The 17344-nt window shown below is 38.7% G+C and overlaps 1 protein-coding gene across 8 annotated transcripts in view; it reads right to left on the bottom strand.

The window, feature by feature from the left end:
* Nucleotides 1–2: 2 nt before the first annotated feature.
* The window catches only part of DENND4A (DENN domain containing 4A), a 146534-nt gene continuing 129192 nt past the window's right edge, over nt 3–17344 (bottom strand). For 5 of the 8 annotated variants that reach the window (XM_040643083.1, XM_008708568.2, XM_040643082.1 and 2 more), the window contains 9 exons: nt 16043–16218; nt 15802–15948; nt 14310–14508; nt 13821–14075; nt 12531–12648; nt 12381–12407; nt 11753–11915; nt 11529–11593; nt 3–3756 (listed from right to left, as the gene is read on the bottom strand). In XM_040643083.1, coding sequence (XP_040499017.1) covers nt 3620–3756; nt 11529–11593; nt 11753–11915; nt 12381–12407; nt 12531–12648; nt 13821–14075; nt 14310–14508; nt 15802–15948; nt 16043–16218 — 1287 coding nt within the window. In that variant the 3' untranslated portion in view covers nt 3–3619. The remainder of the gene's footprint in view (nt 3757–11528; nt 11594–11752; nt 11916–12380; nt 12408–12530; nt 12649–13820; nt 14076–14309; nt 14509–15801; nt 15949–16042; nt 16219–17344) is intronic. The other 3 variants (XM_040643085.1, XM_040643086.1, XM_040643088.1) reach the window with 1 other exon arrangement.

Here is a 17344-nt window from a genome sequence, read left to right as displayed (position 1 = left end):
CCCCCCCCCCCCCCCCCCCCCCAGGTGCCACTCGCAATGTGTTTTGGGACTGGTCACTATGGAAGCTGTCTCTGCCAGGCGGGGGGAGTCGGGATCACTAGAGCTCAGCAGGACACCCTGGCCTAAGGCTGCCTTCACAGCGAAAGGCACGCTTTGGGTCGTCAGGCCCTTCACTGTGACGAGCAGGCAAAACCGGAAGAATTTCATTTACAGAAAATTCTGTCAGCTGCTCCAGTGGTTTCACCACAGGCCGGTGTTTGAAAGAAATCTATACAGACAAAAGGAGGGAGCCATGCGAATGACAGCAACCGGGCAAAGGCCAAAGAGACTTCGTCAGTAGAGTCTGTCACCACCTCAGAGTTATCATAAGCACATGTACACAGACTTTCTGTGTAACAAAGTCCTATATGAATTTGTACGCTGCTAATTTTTGTAAACAAAAATAATTGAGCCAGCAAACATACCTGCTTTGAGGCCAGAGGAAGAGGCCAGTATAAAGGGATAAGAAGAAGAGAATAAGTCTGAGAAGATTAAGGCAAACTGACTGCTGTGCCAGTGAAGGCAATTCTGAAAGAAGACCTCGTCTGGTGGCCGCGGCGATGGCAGAGCAGGTAAACTCTAGAACACGACGGGGCTCGCGCTCTCTGAAAGAGGCAGCCTGCCCTTTCCCTTTCTGCTCTGAACTCAAGTGCCTAACGGCAGCTTTCAAGTTCTAGTGGGAGAAATAAAAATAAAACGGGGCCATCTCACATTACCCTACAAACGGGTCTCTTCCAACCATATACTTACAACGTATTTAGAAATAAAACATCTCGGCCTTCTCCGTACACCAGGCTAACACTGCTGGCTGCACTGAAGCATCACAGTCGTGACCGGCATAAAGTAAAACACGCATTTATCACCGAAAATGCTCAACCAACATCTTCTGGGGCCATTTCTCTCTCTATAAAAATGTAAAAACATACTAGAAAAACCTAAAATAAGCTGGTAGGTTTTAGAATTTTAAAGCACTCCCCCCCCTCCCCATCCTCCAAAAAAAGAAATCAGGGAAAAAAAAGACAAAAATCAGAATATGAACAGGCTGCATAATTCCCTATCTGTCAGTAGGAGGAAAACTTCAATATCAAAATAAGATACAAATACAGATGTGTGACATTCAAAACACCACGGGAGGGAGTAGCAAACAGGTACACCAGCACACAGCATGGTTTATTTTCCACTATTAACCATATAAACAAAACTAAGAGTAAGAAAACAAGAGACAGATAATGTAGCAAAAATGTATTTCTCTCCAACACGACTGGCCATGATTCTTCGAAATCAATCCTCAACAGAGAGAAAATCGAAGAAAAGTTTATCTAGAGTTATTTTAAAGGATGATCTAGATTCTAATTTCCTTTCGAGCAGGGTTTACCACTTTCTATTGATGTTTTAGGTTTTATGTTTAAAGACTAAATTTGTACAAATAATATTCCCTGGGGACTAAAAGTAGGAGAAATAAAACTCAACCAAAAGCAGAAACAAGGAGGGGGGGGGGATAAAAATTATACTCACTTTTCCATGAGTTCGAACCAGAAAGGATGGGCTTTACCTCACTTTTTTTGGTCAGCTATTTGAAATTAATCAACCATAATTCTTACAAATAATTTGTGTTGAAGAAAAGTTAAACAACTTCCACAAACAGTAAGAGCTGTTCTCATAAGGGAAAGAAAAACATGCACCAAAAAACCAGAATAGAACCCCAGAACCTTATTTGGAGGGATGTTTGTTGCCAATGCCCAAAGCCTCACCTATCAAATGGTTCTCTCATTTGACAATTTTCAAGTGATTTAGGGAACAGAAGACTCTGTCAGAATGTGAAACCTGGATACGAATAGTAAAGGAGGGGACCGGAGTTGTATTTACAAAGGAAAGGCATATTTATGTGCGTAGCACCAGATTTTTCAAGTAAGCAAGTTCAGCCTCAAACTAATCAGAACAAAAATTTCACATTTGTAAACTCTCCCCGTTACTTCCCCAGTGGAAAGCTGTGAAATGTGTCAGCTTGATGCTATTCACTATTCACCAATGGTGTGAACTCAAAAGGTAGTTTTTCTGCAGCTAACTTGATTCGAAGTCTCAGATATCCCCAGTACAAGTGTGTGGGACCCTACTGGCTTTACAGACCGAATTTGGAACCACCCATTTCTTTCTTCTTGGAAGTGTCTAGAGAATTCCTTCATTCATGACAATGTGCGCAACCATGCACACACACATACTGATAATCAAGAAATAATTCTAATAGCCAAAGAATACTTTTAATCAGAGATTACCCAAAGAAAGTGATTTTTGAAATAATGGGACTAAAAATATTTGTTTAGAGTCTCTTTAATACCCTTGGTGCTTACACATTCAATTTATTGTCTGATTTCTGGATATTTCTGGATTTTAGATTCCATAAACTTCAGATTCTGAAGGCTTATTGAAAAAGCCAAGTTCCTCAATATGGGAAATTCTATCTGGCTGTACTTTGAGAGTTATTATTTTTCTGCTTTTGAAAAAATATTTTGAATATTTTTATATATATGTATATACATATATATATATATAATATTAACAGAATACTCCAGTAGGTCATATTCCAGATAAACATGACACAATCCGCATCATCCCCAATATTTTAGATATTAAAATAAGGGTAAAATTTGGAATAAGTTGTCGGACATGTTTCCCAGCATAAGTGTTCAGGTAGCATATTAAAATTTAAATTGATATTTGGTTTTGTAAGCTATCCCTGTAGACTGTATGCATCTGTTAGTGACAGAGAAAATTTTCAAATCACGGTATATTGAACCTAATTTTGCAGAAGCAGACTTGGAACCCCTCCGCTCTCCTTCCACAAGGCTCAATGAGTCAGTCTGGGCAGTGCACACCTTCGCTTTCACTCACTCACTGCGGTCAGGCTTAGCAGTACTAACACGCAATCCTAGCATAACACTGACACTAGCACGACATTTCTGAATCATTCCCCCAGGTAATAAAATATATATAGATAGATAGATATAGAGATCTGCAGCTGTGCTAATTACTTCAAATAGCAGCAGACAAGGAAAATAAGCACTTAATTGCTTGCTTCATAAGTTTAAGTTCATTTTGTTTGCTATATTGTTTAAAAATTAAAAAAATATCAACTTACTATAAACAATTTAAAATATGTATAATACAACTTCATGGTCAAAACATTTGAATAGTCTATGAAAACAGGAAATACTTTGATCTTACATTTGTTTAAGTTCCACACATGATTTTTCAATGTGTCTCTTCCAAGAGAAACCATGAAACGGTTGTCTTATTTTGAGAAGTAATTTTGTTTAGGGACTTCCTTGTCACAAAAATACTTAATTACTTGTAATAGGAGAAGTAAAGGAAAAAAAAAAAAAAGAAACGGGAAACAAAATGGCTTTCTCCTCACTTGTCACTCTTCTCTTTTGAAAACATTCTGTACATAAGCTATCTGGACTTTCTGAACCAGTTACAAATGCATTTTTGAAAATTGAAGAAAAAGAGCTTAGAGTCTTCAAGTGTTATTTTATACATGGACTATACAATACATATTGAAATATACACACACGTGCATATCTTAAAGATAAGGTTCTCCAAAGGTTTTTCGACATTCCATCACTCCTGTACTTGGTGGCCTATCACAGTTGTGTGTACTCTTGACTTGACTAGGTGTGAGGCGATCATAGGCCATCTTGTATTCTTTATCAAATGCATCTGCAAAAATTCATAGGGAAATAAGGGCATTCAGCAATTTATACTCTATATTAACAACAATCAAGTTTTTGTAATATTACAGAACTATAAAATTAGAGGCCAAGAAGGAATCTCTAGGACATTTCCACCAACCAAAAGACTACAGAATTTCAGAGCACAAACAGGGACCTTAAAGTCCTTAGCATTTTATTTTTTTTTAGAAAGAACATTTTTATTTTTTATTTTTTAAAGATTCTATTTATCTGACAGAGAGCACAAGTGGAGGAAAGAGACAAAGGGAGAAGGAGAGGCAGACTCCCCAGGGAGCCAGATGCGGGGCTTGACCCCAAGACCCTGGGATCATGACCTGAGCTGAAGGCAGATGCTTAACCAACTGAGCCCCCCAGACACCCCAGTCCTTAGCATTTTAGAGCTAGATTATACAGACCAATGGAATTTAAAGTTTAAGATGACTTCTTTTTAAGATTATTTTTTTCCAAATTTAAAATTTGTGGTAAAATACATATAAAATTTACCATCTTAACCATTTTTATAGTTTGGTGGTATTACAAACCTTCATAATGTGCAAACATCACCACCATCCATCCCCATTACTCTTTGCCTCCTGTAAAACTGAAACCCTATACCTATTAAACAGTAAGTCTCTGTTCCCCCTCCCCCACCCTGTCAACTACCATTCTACTTCTGTCTCTATGATTTTGACTACTCTAATAACTGTATGATTGTCTTTTTGTGACTGGCTTATTTCATTTAACATAATGTCCTCAAGGTTCATCCATGCTGTAGTATGTGCCCGAAGTTCCTTCTTTCTTAAGGCTGTATAATATGCCATTGTATGTCTAGACCACATTTTGCTTATTCATTCACCCTTCAGTGAACACATGGGTTGTTTCTACATTTTAACTATTATGAATAATGCTATGTACATGGATGTACAAATACCTCTTTCAGACCCTGCTTTTAATTCTTTTGGGTATATACCCAGAAATGTAATTGCTAGATCATATGAAAATTCTATTTCTAATTTTTTAAGGGAACTGCCATACTGTTTTCCAAGCAGCTGTACCACTTTACATTCCCAATAAAGTACAAGGGTTCCAATTTTCTAGATCCCCACTAACACTTGTTATTTTTTGGTTTTTGATAGCAGCCAGCCTGATGGTGTGAGGTGGAGCCCCGCTGTAGTTCGGATTTGCATTTCCTTAATAATTAGTGAGGCTCAGCATCTTTTCATGTGCTTATTGGTCATTTGTGTATCTTCTTTGGAGAAATGTCTATTCAAGACCTTTGCCCATTTTTAAGTCGCTTGGGTTTTTTTGTTGAGTTTTAGAAATTTAAAGAGTCTATTCTGGATATTAATCCCTTATCAGATATACAGTTCGGAAATATCTTCTTTCATTCTGTGGGTTTCTGGATATTAATCCCTTATCAGATATACAGTTCGGAAATATTTTCTTTCATTCTGTGGGTTGCCTTTTAATGCTTGCAGATACTACCTTTCGATGCACAAAATTTTAAATTTTCATGAAGTCCAATTTTTGTATTTTTTCTTTTGTTGCTTGTGCCTATGGTGTAACATCCAAGAAATCAATGCCAAATCTAATATCACGAAGGATTTTTATCCTGTTTTCTCCTGAGAGTTTTATAGTTTCAGATCTCACATTTAGGTCTTCAATCCATTTTAATTTGTTTTATAAGGGGGTCCAACTTCATTCTTTTGCATGTGGATATCGTTTGTTGAAATGACTGTCCTTTCCCCAATGGTGCTCTTGGCACCATTGTCAAAAATCACTTGACCATATACATGAGGGTTTATTTCTGGGCTCTCTAGTCACTTCCACTGGTCTATATGTCTGTCTTCATGACACTACCACACCGTTTGGACTACTGTAGCTTTGTAGTAAGTTTTGAAATCAGTAAGTCTCCAGGTCTGTCCTCTTTAAGATTTTGGTTACTTGGGGTCCCTTGAGATTCCATATAAATTCTAGGATACGTTTTTCTGTTTTTGCAAAAAACATCATTGAGATTTTGATAAGGATTGCACTGAATCTATAGACTGCTTTGGGTAGTACTGATATCTTAAAAATATTAGTCTTCCAAATATATGAAAATGGGATGTGTTTCCATTTATTAGTGTCTAATTTCTTTCAGCAATGTTTTGCAGTTTTCGTTGTATAGTCTTTCGCCTTCTTGGTTGAACAAATTCATAATTATTTTATTCTTTTTGATGCCACTGTAAGTGGAATGGCTCTCAATTTTATTTTTAGGTTATTCATTGCTAGTTGCAGAAGTATGATGATTTTTGTATCTGGATCTTCTGTCATGCAACCTTGCGGGAATCATTTATTAACTCTAACGGTCTGGGTGGTTTTGTTTTGTCTTTGGTGTGGAACATCGAGGGTTTTCTATATATATGATCATATCATCTATGAATAGAGATAGTTTAACTTCTTCCTTTCCAACTCGAATGCCTTTTATTTCTTTTTCTTCCCTACCTGCTCTGGCTAGAACTTCTAGTACAATGTCTAGTACAATGTTGCCTTGTTCCTGATCTTAAGGGGAAACCTTTCCATTTTTTCACCATTGATTATGCTGTGAATTTTGGGTTTTTCATAAATGTCCTTTATCAAATTGAGGGCATTCCCTTCTATTCCTAGTTTGTTGATTTTGCCAAGTGCTTTTTCTGCATCTACTGAGATATGTGTGTCTTTTTCTTTTTTTAAGATTCTATTCTTTTTTTTTCTTTTAAAGATTTTATTTATTTATTTGACAGAGAGAGAAACAGCCAGCGAGAGAGGGAACACAAGCAGGAGGAGTGGGAGAGGAAGAAGCAGGCTCCCAGCGGAGGAGCCTGATGTGGGGCTTGATCCCAGAACGCCGGGATCACGCCCTGAGCCGAAGGCAGACGCCTAACGACTGAGCCATCCAGGCGCCCCTTTAAGATTCTATTCTTAAGTAATCTTTACACCCAACGTGGGGCTTGAACTCACAACCCTGAAATCAGGAATTGCATGCTCTACTGACCGAGCCAGCCAGATGCCCCAGAGATATATGTGTCATTTATTCTATTAATATGGTTTATTACATTGGTTGTGTTTTGTATATTGAACCAACATGGCATTCCTCGGATAAATCCCAATTGGTCGTGGAATATAAACTCTTCTAAATGTTGCTGGGTTTGGTTTGGCAGGATTTTGTTGAGAATTATTAATAAGGGATATTGCTTAGTAGTTTTCCTTTTTTGTGATGTCTTTGGTAATATTGGCTTCACAGAATGAGTTACGAAGTGCTCCTTTTTCTTCTACTTTTGTTAAGAGTCTGTGAAGGATTCGTGTCTTCGTTCAGGCTGCTACAACAGAATACCGGAGACTGGGGGGCTTAAGTGATGAACATTTATTTCTCACAGCTCTGGAGGCTGGAACGTCCAGATCAAGGTTACAGTAGCATATGTGGTGTCTGGTGAGAGCACTCTTCCTGGTTTGCAGATGGCTGTCTTCTCCCTATATCCTTACATGGCTGAGAGGGATGGAGAGCTCTCTTCTTCTTTTAAGGATATGAATCCCATTTTGGGGGGCTCCATCCAAATGATGTTATTACTCCCCAAGGCCCTACTTCCAAACACCATCATGTTAGGGCTCTAACATACGAGACAGAGCACAGACGTGAACGTTTTTATTAGTTTGCAATTAGTGTTAATCCTTCTTTAAACATTTGATAGAATTTACCATCTGGTTCTGGGTTTTTCTTGCTGGGAAGTCTTTTGAATATTAACTCAATCTACTTGTTACAGCTCTATTAAGGTTTTCTATTCTAGAGTCTCAGTTTTGTGGTTTATGTCTTGGTAGGAATTTGTCCATTTCTTCTGGGTTATCGAATTTGTTGACGTACAGTTATTGCACGCCCTTAGAATTCTTTTTATCTCTGGAAGGGCAGTAGGAATAGTCCCTCTTTCATTCCTGATTTCATTAATTTGAGTCTTCTCTCTTTTTCTCTTAGTCTAACTAAAGGTCAATTTTATTGATCTTTTCAAAGAACCAACTTTGATTCTGATGAGTTTCTCTATCTTTAAAAATTGTTTTCCCCTATTTTTCTCTATTTCATGTATTTCTGCTGTAATATTTATTATTTCCTTTCTTCTGCTTGCTTTGGGTTTAGTTTGATCTTCTTTCTCTCTTTCATAAGGTAGGAGGTTACGCAGGTATTTACATATAAGTTCCTACATGATTAATTTTCCAGTTGAACATTAGAATCATTTGTCAAGTTTCTTATATTTAATAGTTTCCAGTGTTTCACAACTATTATGGTTAAAAACAAATATTTAGGGGATGCCTGGCTGCTCAGTTGGTTAAGCATCTGACTCTTGATTTCGGCTCAGGTCATGATCTCAGGGTCATGAGATCAAGCCCCAAGTCCATCTCTGCAGTGGGTGTGAAGCCTGCTTAAGATTCTCTCTCTCTCTCTCTCCCTCTGCCCTGCCCCCCTCCATGCACATGTGTGCACGCTCTCTCTCTAAAAAAGAACAAAAACCAAAAACCAAAAAACCCCCAAAACCAAAAAGCACAAATATTTACAACATTCTGCTCAAAGCCCCCTGGTTGCAATTTGAACCCATTCATTCTTTTCGTCTTTTTAATGGAAAGGGCAGCTCAACACATTCACACAGTATTTATTTACAAACAAAATTACAGGTTAAACACAGTTACACTTCTGTTAGCCCCCCTCCATCAAGTAGTCCTTAATTCTAAATAAGTTTTACCTTTCTTACTGGAACTTGTCCAGATTTTTCCACCTTTATTTCAACTAGAAAGTCTATGACTTAATGAACCTGCTGAGTACAAGGTTCCCTGTTTATATTTCTCTGGGTCATACTTTTTTTTCTCCCCAAGATACCAAACACTGATTTCTACTGGGCTCAGATTTATAGTTAAGATTTTTAAAAGCCATTTACTGTAAGGCCAATTTCTAATTCCTAGCTTTTAAATGAGCAGATTTATTTTCTTTCTAACCAAATCAGAACTTTTTGTCCTTTATTTTTTTTTAAATTTATTTGTTTACTAATTTTTTAGTAATCTCTATACCCAATGGGGGGGGCTTGAACTCATGACCCCCAAGATCAAAAGTCACAGGCTCTTCCCACCTCGCCAGCCAGGAGCCCCTCTTTGTCCTCCGAATGTTGGTTTTGTTTAGTGTACCACACCGAAGCCGCCGCCCGTTCACTCGTATTCTTGCAAGAGCTTCTTAGCTGCCCTTTTCACTAGCAGCTGGGTTCCCACCCAATTTGTTCTCCATAGACTAGAGATCCTGGTGAGACATATATTCGATCCTGTCTCTCTCCTGCCTAAAAATCCCCCACATGTTTCCCCACTGCATTGAATATTCCGTCCAAAATACTTGGCAGCCCTGTAAGCCTGCATGCTCTAGCTCCCGCCTGCTTCTCCAAACTCATTTCACCCCACACTCGACGTTTTCTCTTCGAACCCTCTTTTCTGGGGCCTTTCGGTTACTCAGCAATGCCAGACTCTTCATCTCAAGGTCTTCCAGCAAACTTTAAAGTTTGTTTGTTTCCTCCCCCATTCATATTCTGGCTAAATTCTCAACTTAGTGCCATTTCCGAAGCCTTCCTTAATTTTAAACTTGTCTGGCCCTAAGGCACCTTAGACTTGGTTCCCAGACACATTCTCCACACCCCCTCCTGGTCACAATGCACTTTAGGTACCTTCTCCCCATAGTCCAGTCTGCCTCTCAGCAGAGCCTCCAGAAATAAACCCATTAACATCCAGATTCTCCCTCCATCAGTCCATCCTAATACCAGTTACTTACTCATTTATGTTTTTTTCAAATTTCCTTTCCTCCCCTTCTTCCCTTCTTCCTATTATTGTTTTAGTCTCCAATCCTTCCCCTTGGGTTTCTAAATTCTGGGTCTACACAGAAAGTGACAGTTTTTTGAGGGACACCCAACACATAGACGGTGAAGAGCTTCGCACCCTGAGAGGACCATAAAGGACAGGCCATAAGAACTCAGACGCTTCCAGAAACCTTCAAAGAACTGGCAAAGGAAGTTACTATCAGGTCTGTCATCAGAGAGTCAGACGAAAAGGGCTCTTGGACTCATTAAATGGTAAATTCCTTTAAGGTACGGGTAAAAGTACCTATATAGTAATCTCCAAGCAGCTCTAATAGAGGAGGAATAAAATTTTGCATGGGGGTTAGGGTCAGGAAAGAGGTGTATTTGTAAATTTGGCTCTGGTTGGGGAGGGGTGCAAGGATAAGGACATTTAGCAGCACGACTGCAGGGGTCATGTAATGATTGTTTTGGCTAGAGCAAAGTGAATGACGGATTGCTGAGATAAAGAAAAGCCTTTCACACTTTCCCTCTCTCACCATTATTTTAGGGGGTCAGGAAATTTATTTTAAACTTTAACGAAATTTGACTTTTCTGCAGAATGTGCTCAGAAAAGGTTAACCCTTTTAGATAATGCGTACACAAAAAAATATTACCCCTTATCTAGCAGTTCCATTTTACTGTAAGATGCCTGCCATCTCATCCATACATATCATTGCTTCTGGATTCTATAAGCTCTCTCTTGGCATTAAGACTGACAATTCCCAGTGACACAGGTCACCTTTGGTCAGAAGGTGCCTGATAGCCCCTTGAGATACCCAGTTAGGGATGGCTGCTCTAAGCCCTCTCTTCACTCACTAACTCCTACTCTTTCCCATCCTTTAGTGAACTTGTTGGGGAGCCAGCACCGCAGGGAGTGCCCCTGTTCTCTATTCATGTTCCATATGGTCTGGCTGAGCAACCTGTAATAGGGCGTAAGCTCATTATATATTATCATCATTCTGAGGGGCGCCCGCGTGGCTCAGTCAGTTGAGGGTCTGACTCTCGCAGTTTCAGCTCAGGTCAGGATCTCAGGGTCCTGGGATCAAGCCCTGCACCCCGCTCCGCAGGGGAAAACTCGGGGAGTCTGCTTCTCTCCCTCTGCCCCTCTGCACGCTCTCTTCCAAATAAGTCAATAAATCTTAAAAAAAAAAAGTCAAATTGTTGACTAGCGCTAATCACCAGATATATTTTTGTTAAGACAGTCTACGCTCACCTAAAAAGTGTGGCTGATTACATAGTCGCTCTTTAACGGGGAGTGGGTTTACTTAGCAGGGTGCCCACGTTACGTACAAGTCAGAGGACTTACGTGTAGCATCATCACTCTCATCAACTTACTCACGTCGTAACTTTTCAGAAAAATGCCAAATCTCTGCTCCGGGCTCTCAATGCCTGATAGCCCCCCCCCTTCTTCTTTTTGTCTACCAGGGGCTATTTCTGCCCTTTCCTGAGACTTAGAAGTGGCAACTTAAAGGGAGCCCAGCACAATCACTGGGAGAAGGAGATGATCAATCAAAAAAGTTTGGGGCCTCCTCAAATATTTAGCTACCTTACATTCCTTCTGAAACGATAGCAGTCCCTATCTCATAGGGCTTTTGGGAGAATTATAGGAGATAATACATGGAAAGTACTTGCTACAGTGTCAGGCACAAAGTAGGCCCTCAAAAAATGTTAGCTTTTATAATTTATCATCACTATTACTCACATGAGCAAAGTATCTATTACATTAAATTAAAAAAAATCAAAGAAAGAACTCTAATATATTAATATTAATTTAATATTAAAATAATAAATAATATTAAAATAACAATAAGGACTACCAATATAAAAATACTTTGAAAATGATACCATGATCTATAAACATTACATGTTAGATATTATGCTGAATTACCTATATCAATGTTTTCTCTTCCCAGGGCCACAAGCGAGAGAAATAGTATTTCTCTATACAAACTCCTGGGGGGGAAAAGGAGTGGAGAAGATATTACTATTCATATAATCTCTATATTCTGTACTAAAATATTTATGCTAATATAAGCATGAAGAAATCAAATTACTAAGCCAATAATATGAATCTGCTTAGAGAAACAATATATTCATTTAAGACAGACTTACCTCTGTCTTTTAAAATGAGGACATTTACTCAGTGTCTCTAAAATTTGACTCATTGGTCCATAGACATCATTCATTTTAATGCTTTTTACCATATTTTTCAATAGTTCCTGGTTAAATGAATTATCACCTTTTTGCAATAAATGGACCATTGGATACTTTTGGGCTGTAAGAGAACAAAAGAGCAGATGAAGGAAAATGTTCTATGTATAACGGACAATGTAATTAAGCAGCAACTGATAGTTATTAAAGAAGTTACAAAGCACTAAAAAACAAATTAAGGGCAATAGATAAGGAATAGAAATCTAAGAATGAGAAAGAAAAAAAAAAGGAAAAAAATAAGACACATAATGATGAAAATAGGCTTAAAGCTTTCTGTGGCTTCAAACAGACAAAAACTAAACATGCAGTTCTCCTTAGTACAGCCCCTGGAGGAGATTCCCAATCAGCAGCCTGGGACGGAAACAAGCAAACATGTAAACAGAAGAAACTGGGACCAGCAATGGGCTAAAAGCAAACTCCACAGAACGTGACCCTCCGGCACACACATAGCACCGCTCAAAAAACCAAAACCCCAAAACCCTTGGCCTCCATGGAAGATAGCACGAAAAACATCAAACTTAACACTCACTCTCAAACAAAAGAGTACGATTTTGACCTGTAAGACAAAAAGTAGTAAAGTAAAATAAAAGTTAGTTACACATTAGTTTACTATTGCTATTTAAAGCAAGTAGAGATTACTCTTACATAAACGAAGTCAGCGTTCTGTGCTAGCACTTACTGTGGGCATTCCAGAGGATGTACAACGGCTGTCCCGGATCCTGATGTAATTTCATATTGTCCCATAACATTTGTATTAAAACATGTTTACTATCCTCAGACATACAGTGGCGAGGAATCTGTGTTGAAGAACAAACAGATATTCATTAATGATCCTTAACCTGATAAGGTTTTGTAAATATCTTATAAAGGTCCTTACAAATATTTTTTAGAATATATGTGTGCAAGACAAGAAAGAGAATGGAAAATGACTGGTTTGTATGCATTTTATCTCCGCTGAAGGAAGATGGGCTGAATCGAGATGCTAACGATCTCTGAAGGAGCAGATTTTTTTCAAGATTGTATTTATTTATTTGAGAAAGAGAGAGCGAGCACAAGCAGGGGGTGTGGCAGAGGGAGAGGGAGAAGCACACTGCCTGCGGAGCAGGAAGCCCAACATGGGGCTCAGTCCCGAAGGGATCATGAACTAAGCTGAAGGCAGACGCTTAACTGACTGAGCCACCCAGGCACCTCTCTGAAGTAGCAGATTTAACCAAGTATTTAGATCAGTAAGAAAGGGTACCATGAAAGGCTAACCTTAACCAGCTTATGACAGAGGGTCCCCAGAAAAATGAATCCAGGTGCCTCATTCTACATCAGTCAAGACCCTACCCTAGATAACTCACTGAGTTAACCTCTTGGTCATTCATTTGTCATGCGCTGAAAAGCCAAACCACATGCACAATCATAGACGTGAGTACAAGTAGGCAGAAGAAGTTCCTGAACTTGGAGATGGTGTGATTTAGTGGTGGTGATACATATGAAGAAATAAAACACTTTTACAGAACAATGGATCAAAAACACAAGTAAACATATAACAATCTATCTAGATGTTAAGCAAAAACTCATAGGACCGAAGAGAATGGTAGCACATGCCTGAACTAGGAATTACAGACATCCTCCTAAAAATGTGTAAGGCTTGTTTTTGAAGGAGGTATGAGACGTGAGTAGGGCCAAATCACAAACTCTTCTCATAAGAGTCACAGACCGTTTCTTCTTGAGGTTATAACAAAAACACAGCCCATTTTGTGTCAATTTTACAAGAAGGCGACAAAACATGATTTTGTCTTACCGCTAGGCTGTAAGAAGAAAAACTATCTGTAAATGCAATGAAAACAATTTTATTGATCCAAAGATTCAGATGGTTATTTAAAAAACTTAGCATAAAAAATTACTTTTTTGTCATTTAGAATATGCTAGTATTACAAAGGTGACAGTAGCATTGACTTTTAGTTAATTTTTATTTTCATACCTTTGAATATTTGTTACAATGCTCAGAAGAAAGAATCAATCCAGGTAAGTTACTGGGTAAGTCAAGACGTCTAAAATACCACACCAGGTTCCAAAACACGATTGGATGATGGTCCACAAAGTCTGCCACTGTTATTGCGTGGTCGCCTTCATTTTCCAGTAAGCTTTCAAGCTCCTTCCATACCACTAAAGGACTAAGATATGGGACAGTGATAGGATCTGGACTGGGGAGGTGCCACTCTAATCCTAAAGAATCCTGTTGAATAAATAAAAAACCATAAATGGAAAATACAAGATTGATGATACTAAATCAATTAAAAAAATTCTTGTCAATGATTTTCATATAAATAGAAAATACTAGAATTGTATCATGGGACTAGAAACTCTTCTTGATATAAAATTGAAGCTAATAAGGCTAGATAGGACAAGGAGAACAAAATCATAAGTGAATCAGCAACGTCCAAATTTTAAAAAACCCCAAAATACATACGGTAGCTCCTTGTAAAGTAGTTGGCAGGCTGCCTGTAGGAATGAGCTTCTGGCCTCCAGTGTCTTCCTTATCCAAGGGGCCGTAAGTACTAACGCTCCTGGCCATTGGAAATATTGGACATTTTGACACAGCTGTTTTTGATCTATCAGCAGGGATCTGAATACTGCGGGCACATGTATTTTCCAGCAGTTTAGATTTGCTTGGGCATTGAAAAAAGAAAAAAGCGTATCATTGTCCAGATTTATTTTATTTCATCCAGAACAACCAGTTCTTTAGAATCAGAGCTGGATACACAGCAAAGTAAATCAGATAAAGATGTTGGTCAGAATTTGGCTGGGGACTAGGATATATTTTTAAGTAGTCTAATCATGTTAAATTTCCTTTTTATCCAGTGAACTTCAAATACTCAAAAGTCACTCATTTATTAAAACATTTAGTAGACAACTTTTATACACCAGGAACCCCAGTAGGCCCAGAGAGTACAAAGCAGAGAAAAAAGGCACCTATTCCTTCAGGAGTCACAAGCTAATGGGACCCCGTCAGAGAAAGGGCTCCGCCTACGATCACGCGATTTGCGTCTGCGCTGCCTAGGCACTTGGGATCAAACAGGTCAAGCCAGCCTGCCAGCACCCTGCAGGCATTTTTCCCTGCACAGGCAGTTACCAATATGACTTCACCTGCCCTGTTATGTATATGGTCTATCTGGCACTTCTCCAAAGTGGAGTCTATTTCAGCATTTGTTTTAAGTGTAAATTCACTTATATTAGGCTTACTGTAAAGTCTTACTTTGATTTTATAGTTCTTCTATCAGTTCTAAATGTTTTCTCAGGTTATTAAATATTCCAAAGTAAGTAAGTTAGGACTGACTTAATTCCTAAAGAGACAGAGATAAGAGAAATATGTTCACTGTAAACTTCAAGTGTTCTACAGAATTTTTACTTTTTTTTTTTTTTAAGTAGGCTCCACACTCAACATGGGGCTTGAACTCACGACCCTGAGATCAAGAGTCGCATGCTCTACCCACTGAGCCAGCCAGGTGTTCCTGGAATTTTTACTTTTAAAACACTAATAAACATTATCATATAAGAATTATACAGCTTAAATTCTAGGGATTCATAAAGCATAAACTATAACTGCTTAAACATTTAGGTTATTAGAAAATTTTAATGCTGTTTTAATTAGGGGTAAGAACTTAAGATTATGAATCTATTATACATGGAAATTTGAGAGAGAGCGAGCATGCATGTGAGCAAGGTAGCGGGGAAGGAAGAGAGAATCTCAAGTGGACTCCGTGGCCCAGCGCAGAGCCCAACGTGGGGCTCGACTCTATGATCCTAAGATCATGACTTCAGCCGAAATCAATCATTAGATGCTTAACCGACTGAGCGACCCAGGCGCCCCTAGAAATTTTAAATGGTCAGTTAATTTTTCTGTCATTTTCCGAAACATGTGTAATACATGTTAAAATATAGTTCCACATAATCATAATTACCTGTTGAGATCAGAATTCCCTTGAACAGAGATAACAGATGTGTCAAGACCGGAGGCTGATGTTGAGATACAAGACTGCCTTGTCTGAGTTGACAAGGAGGATGAAAAACGCGTATTTTCTGTAGACGGGCTTGGCTTCAGAAAGCATCTGCAACGTGAATCAAAGGACATTTTTGAGAAAAGAGAGATTCTAGGAAACAGGATCTTTAACCATGAAGGAAAAAGAAAGCACAAATCATTACCTTCCAGGCCGTCTTAAATCTCTTATCTCAATATTCAGAAAGGGCAAGAAAAGGTTGCCACAAAATGGGCATGTAGTATTGAGATTTGAATCATCTGCTGTCCAGCCAGCCATGATCTCCTCATCATGGACGAGACAATCACACGTTCTACACCGAGAGCAACTCGAGATAAGAACCTATGGGAGAAAACAGCGCTGTGTAAAGTGAGCCTGTTGGAGATATTATGAATTAAAAACCACTTCAATCCATAAATCTGTTAGAAAACTAAAAGTCAGAAGGATTCAGAAGTTACAAACAAAAAAGAATAGATTACATTCAGCTAAATCAATTTCAAAATTTTTACCTGAAAGACAACCTTGCATTCTGTGTGCATTTTTACCATTTATAATTAACTACAGAACCTGCCAGGGTTTTATTAATGAAAAAGTAAACCCAAGCACTAATTTGTTAGTACCCAAAATAGGCATTCGTAATGACATATTCTGGGTCTGTATGCTGCTCATTGTGTGGTCACCAGACCAGTGTGGGTCCACAAACTTTTTGGTTTGTGATGAGATAAGTAAAGAAATTGAGAAGAGGACTTAGAAACCTTTAAAGCAATTGGTCATTGCTGCGATATCTAAATCTGTAATCAATACACATTTTTTTAAACGGTATCAGCCATGACAGATTGGAAATTAAAGACCCCAACAAAACCCTGGTCTGTCACTAAGGACAGTTTAAGCAGTGCTGCTCTAGATGGATGTAAATGTGTCCTTACATGAATAAGATACAGAAATTCCTGGAGCCGTCAGAAGCTTCGTCATTGTAATATCTGCGCTGGTCATTTATTTTCCAGCTACATGCAAATCTATTTTCCAAATTTATGCAAACTGGCCCGAAGAAGCAACAACACTCACAAATGTATTTGGGAGCATTTTTTATACAAAAGTTAGGGAAAACTTTTAATGTGTAAAAACATCACTTTTTCACTGTGAGAAAAAGAGGCACACAGCAGCGTCTCCAGCAGAGGCCTGCATCCAGCGGACACAACGACGAGCATGATGGGCAAAGGGGCACAAAGGCCGAAACAGCCCCACGTCCCCTCGTCATAAAAGTGTGCTTGCAGAGCAGAGTTGGTTTTTTTGTTTTGTTTTGTTTTTTTTAATGATTTTTTATTATATTATGTTAGTCACCATACAGTACATCCCCGGTTTCCGATGTAAGGCTCGATGATTCATTAGTTGTGTATAACACCCAGGGCACCATGCAATACGTGCCCTCCTTACTACCCATCACCGGTCTATCCCATTCCCCCACCCC

The sequence above is a fragment of the Ursus maritimus genome, unplaced genomic scaffold (assembly GCF_017311325.1).
Source record: "Ursus maritimus isolate PB19 unplaced genomic scaffold, ASM1731132v1 scaffold_27, whole genome shotgun sequence".
NCBI lineage: Eukaryota > Metazoa > Chordata > Mammalia > Carnivora > Ursidae > Ursus > Ursus maritimus.
The sequence above is the reverse complement of the archived record's forward strand: the minus strand, read 5'-3'. Positions and strand labels throughout refer to the sequence as shown.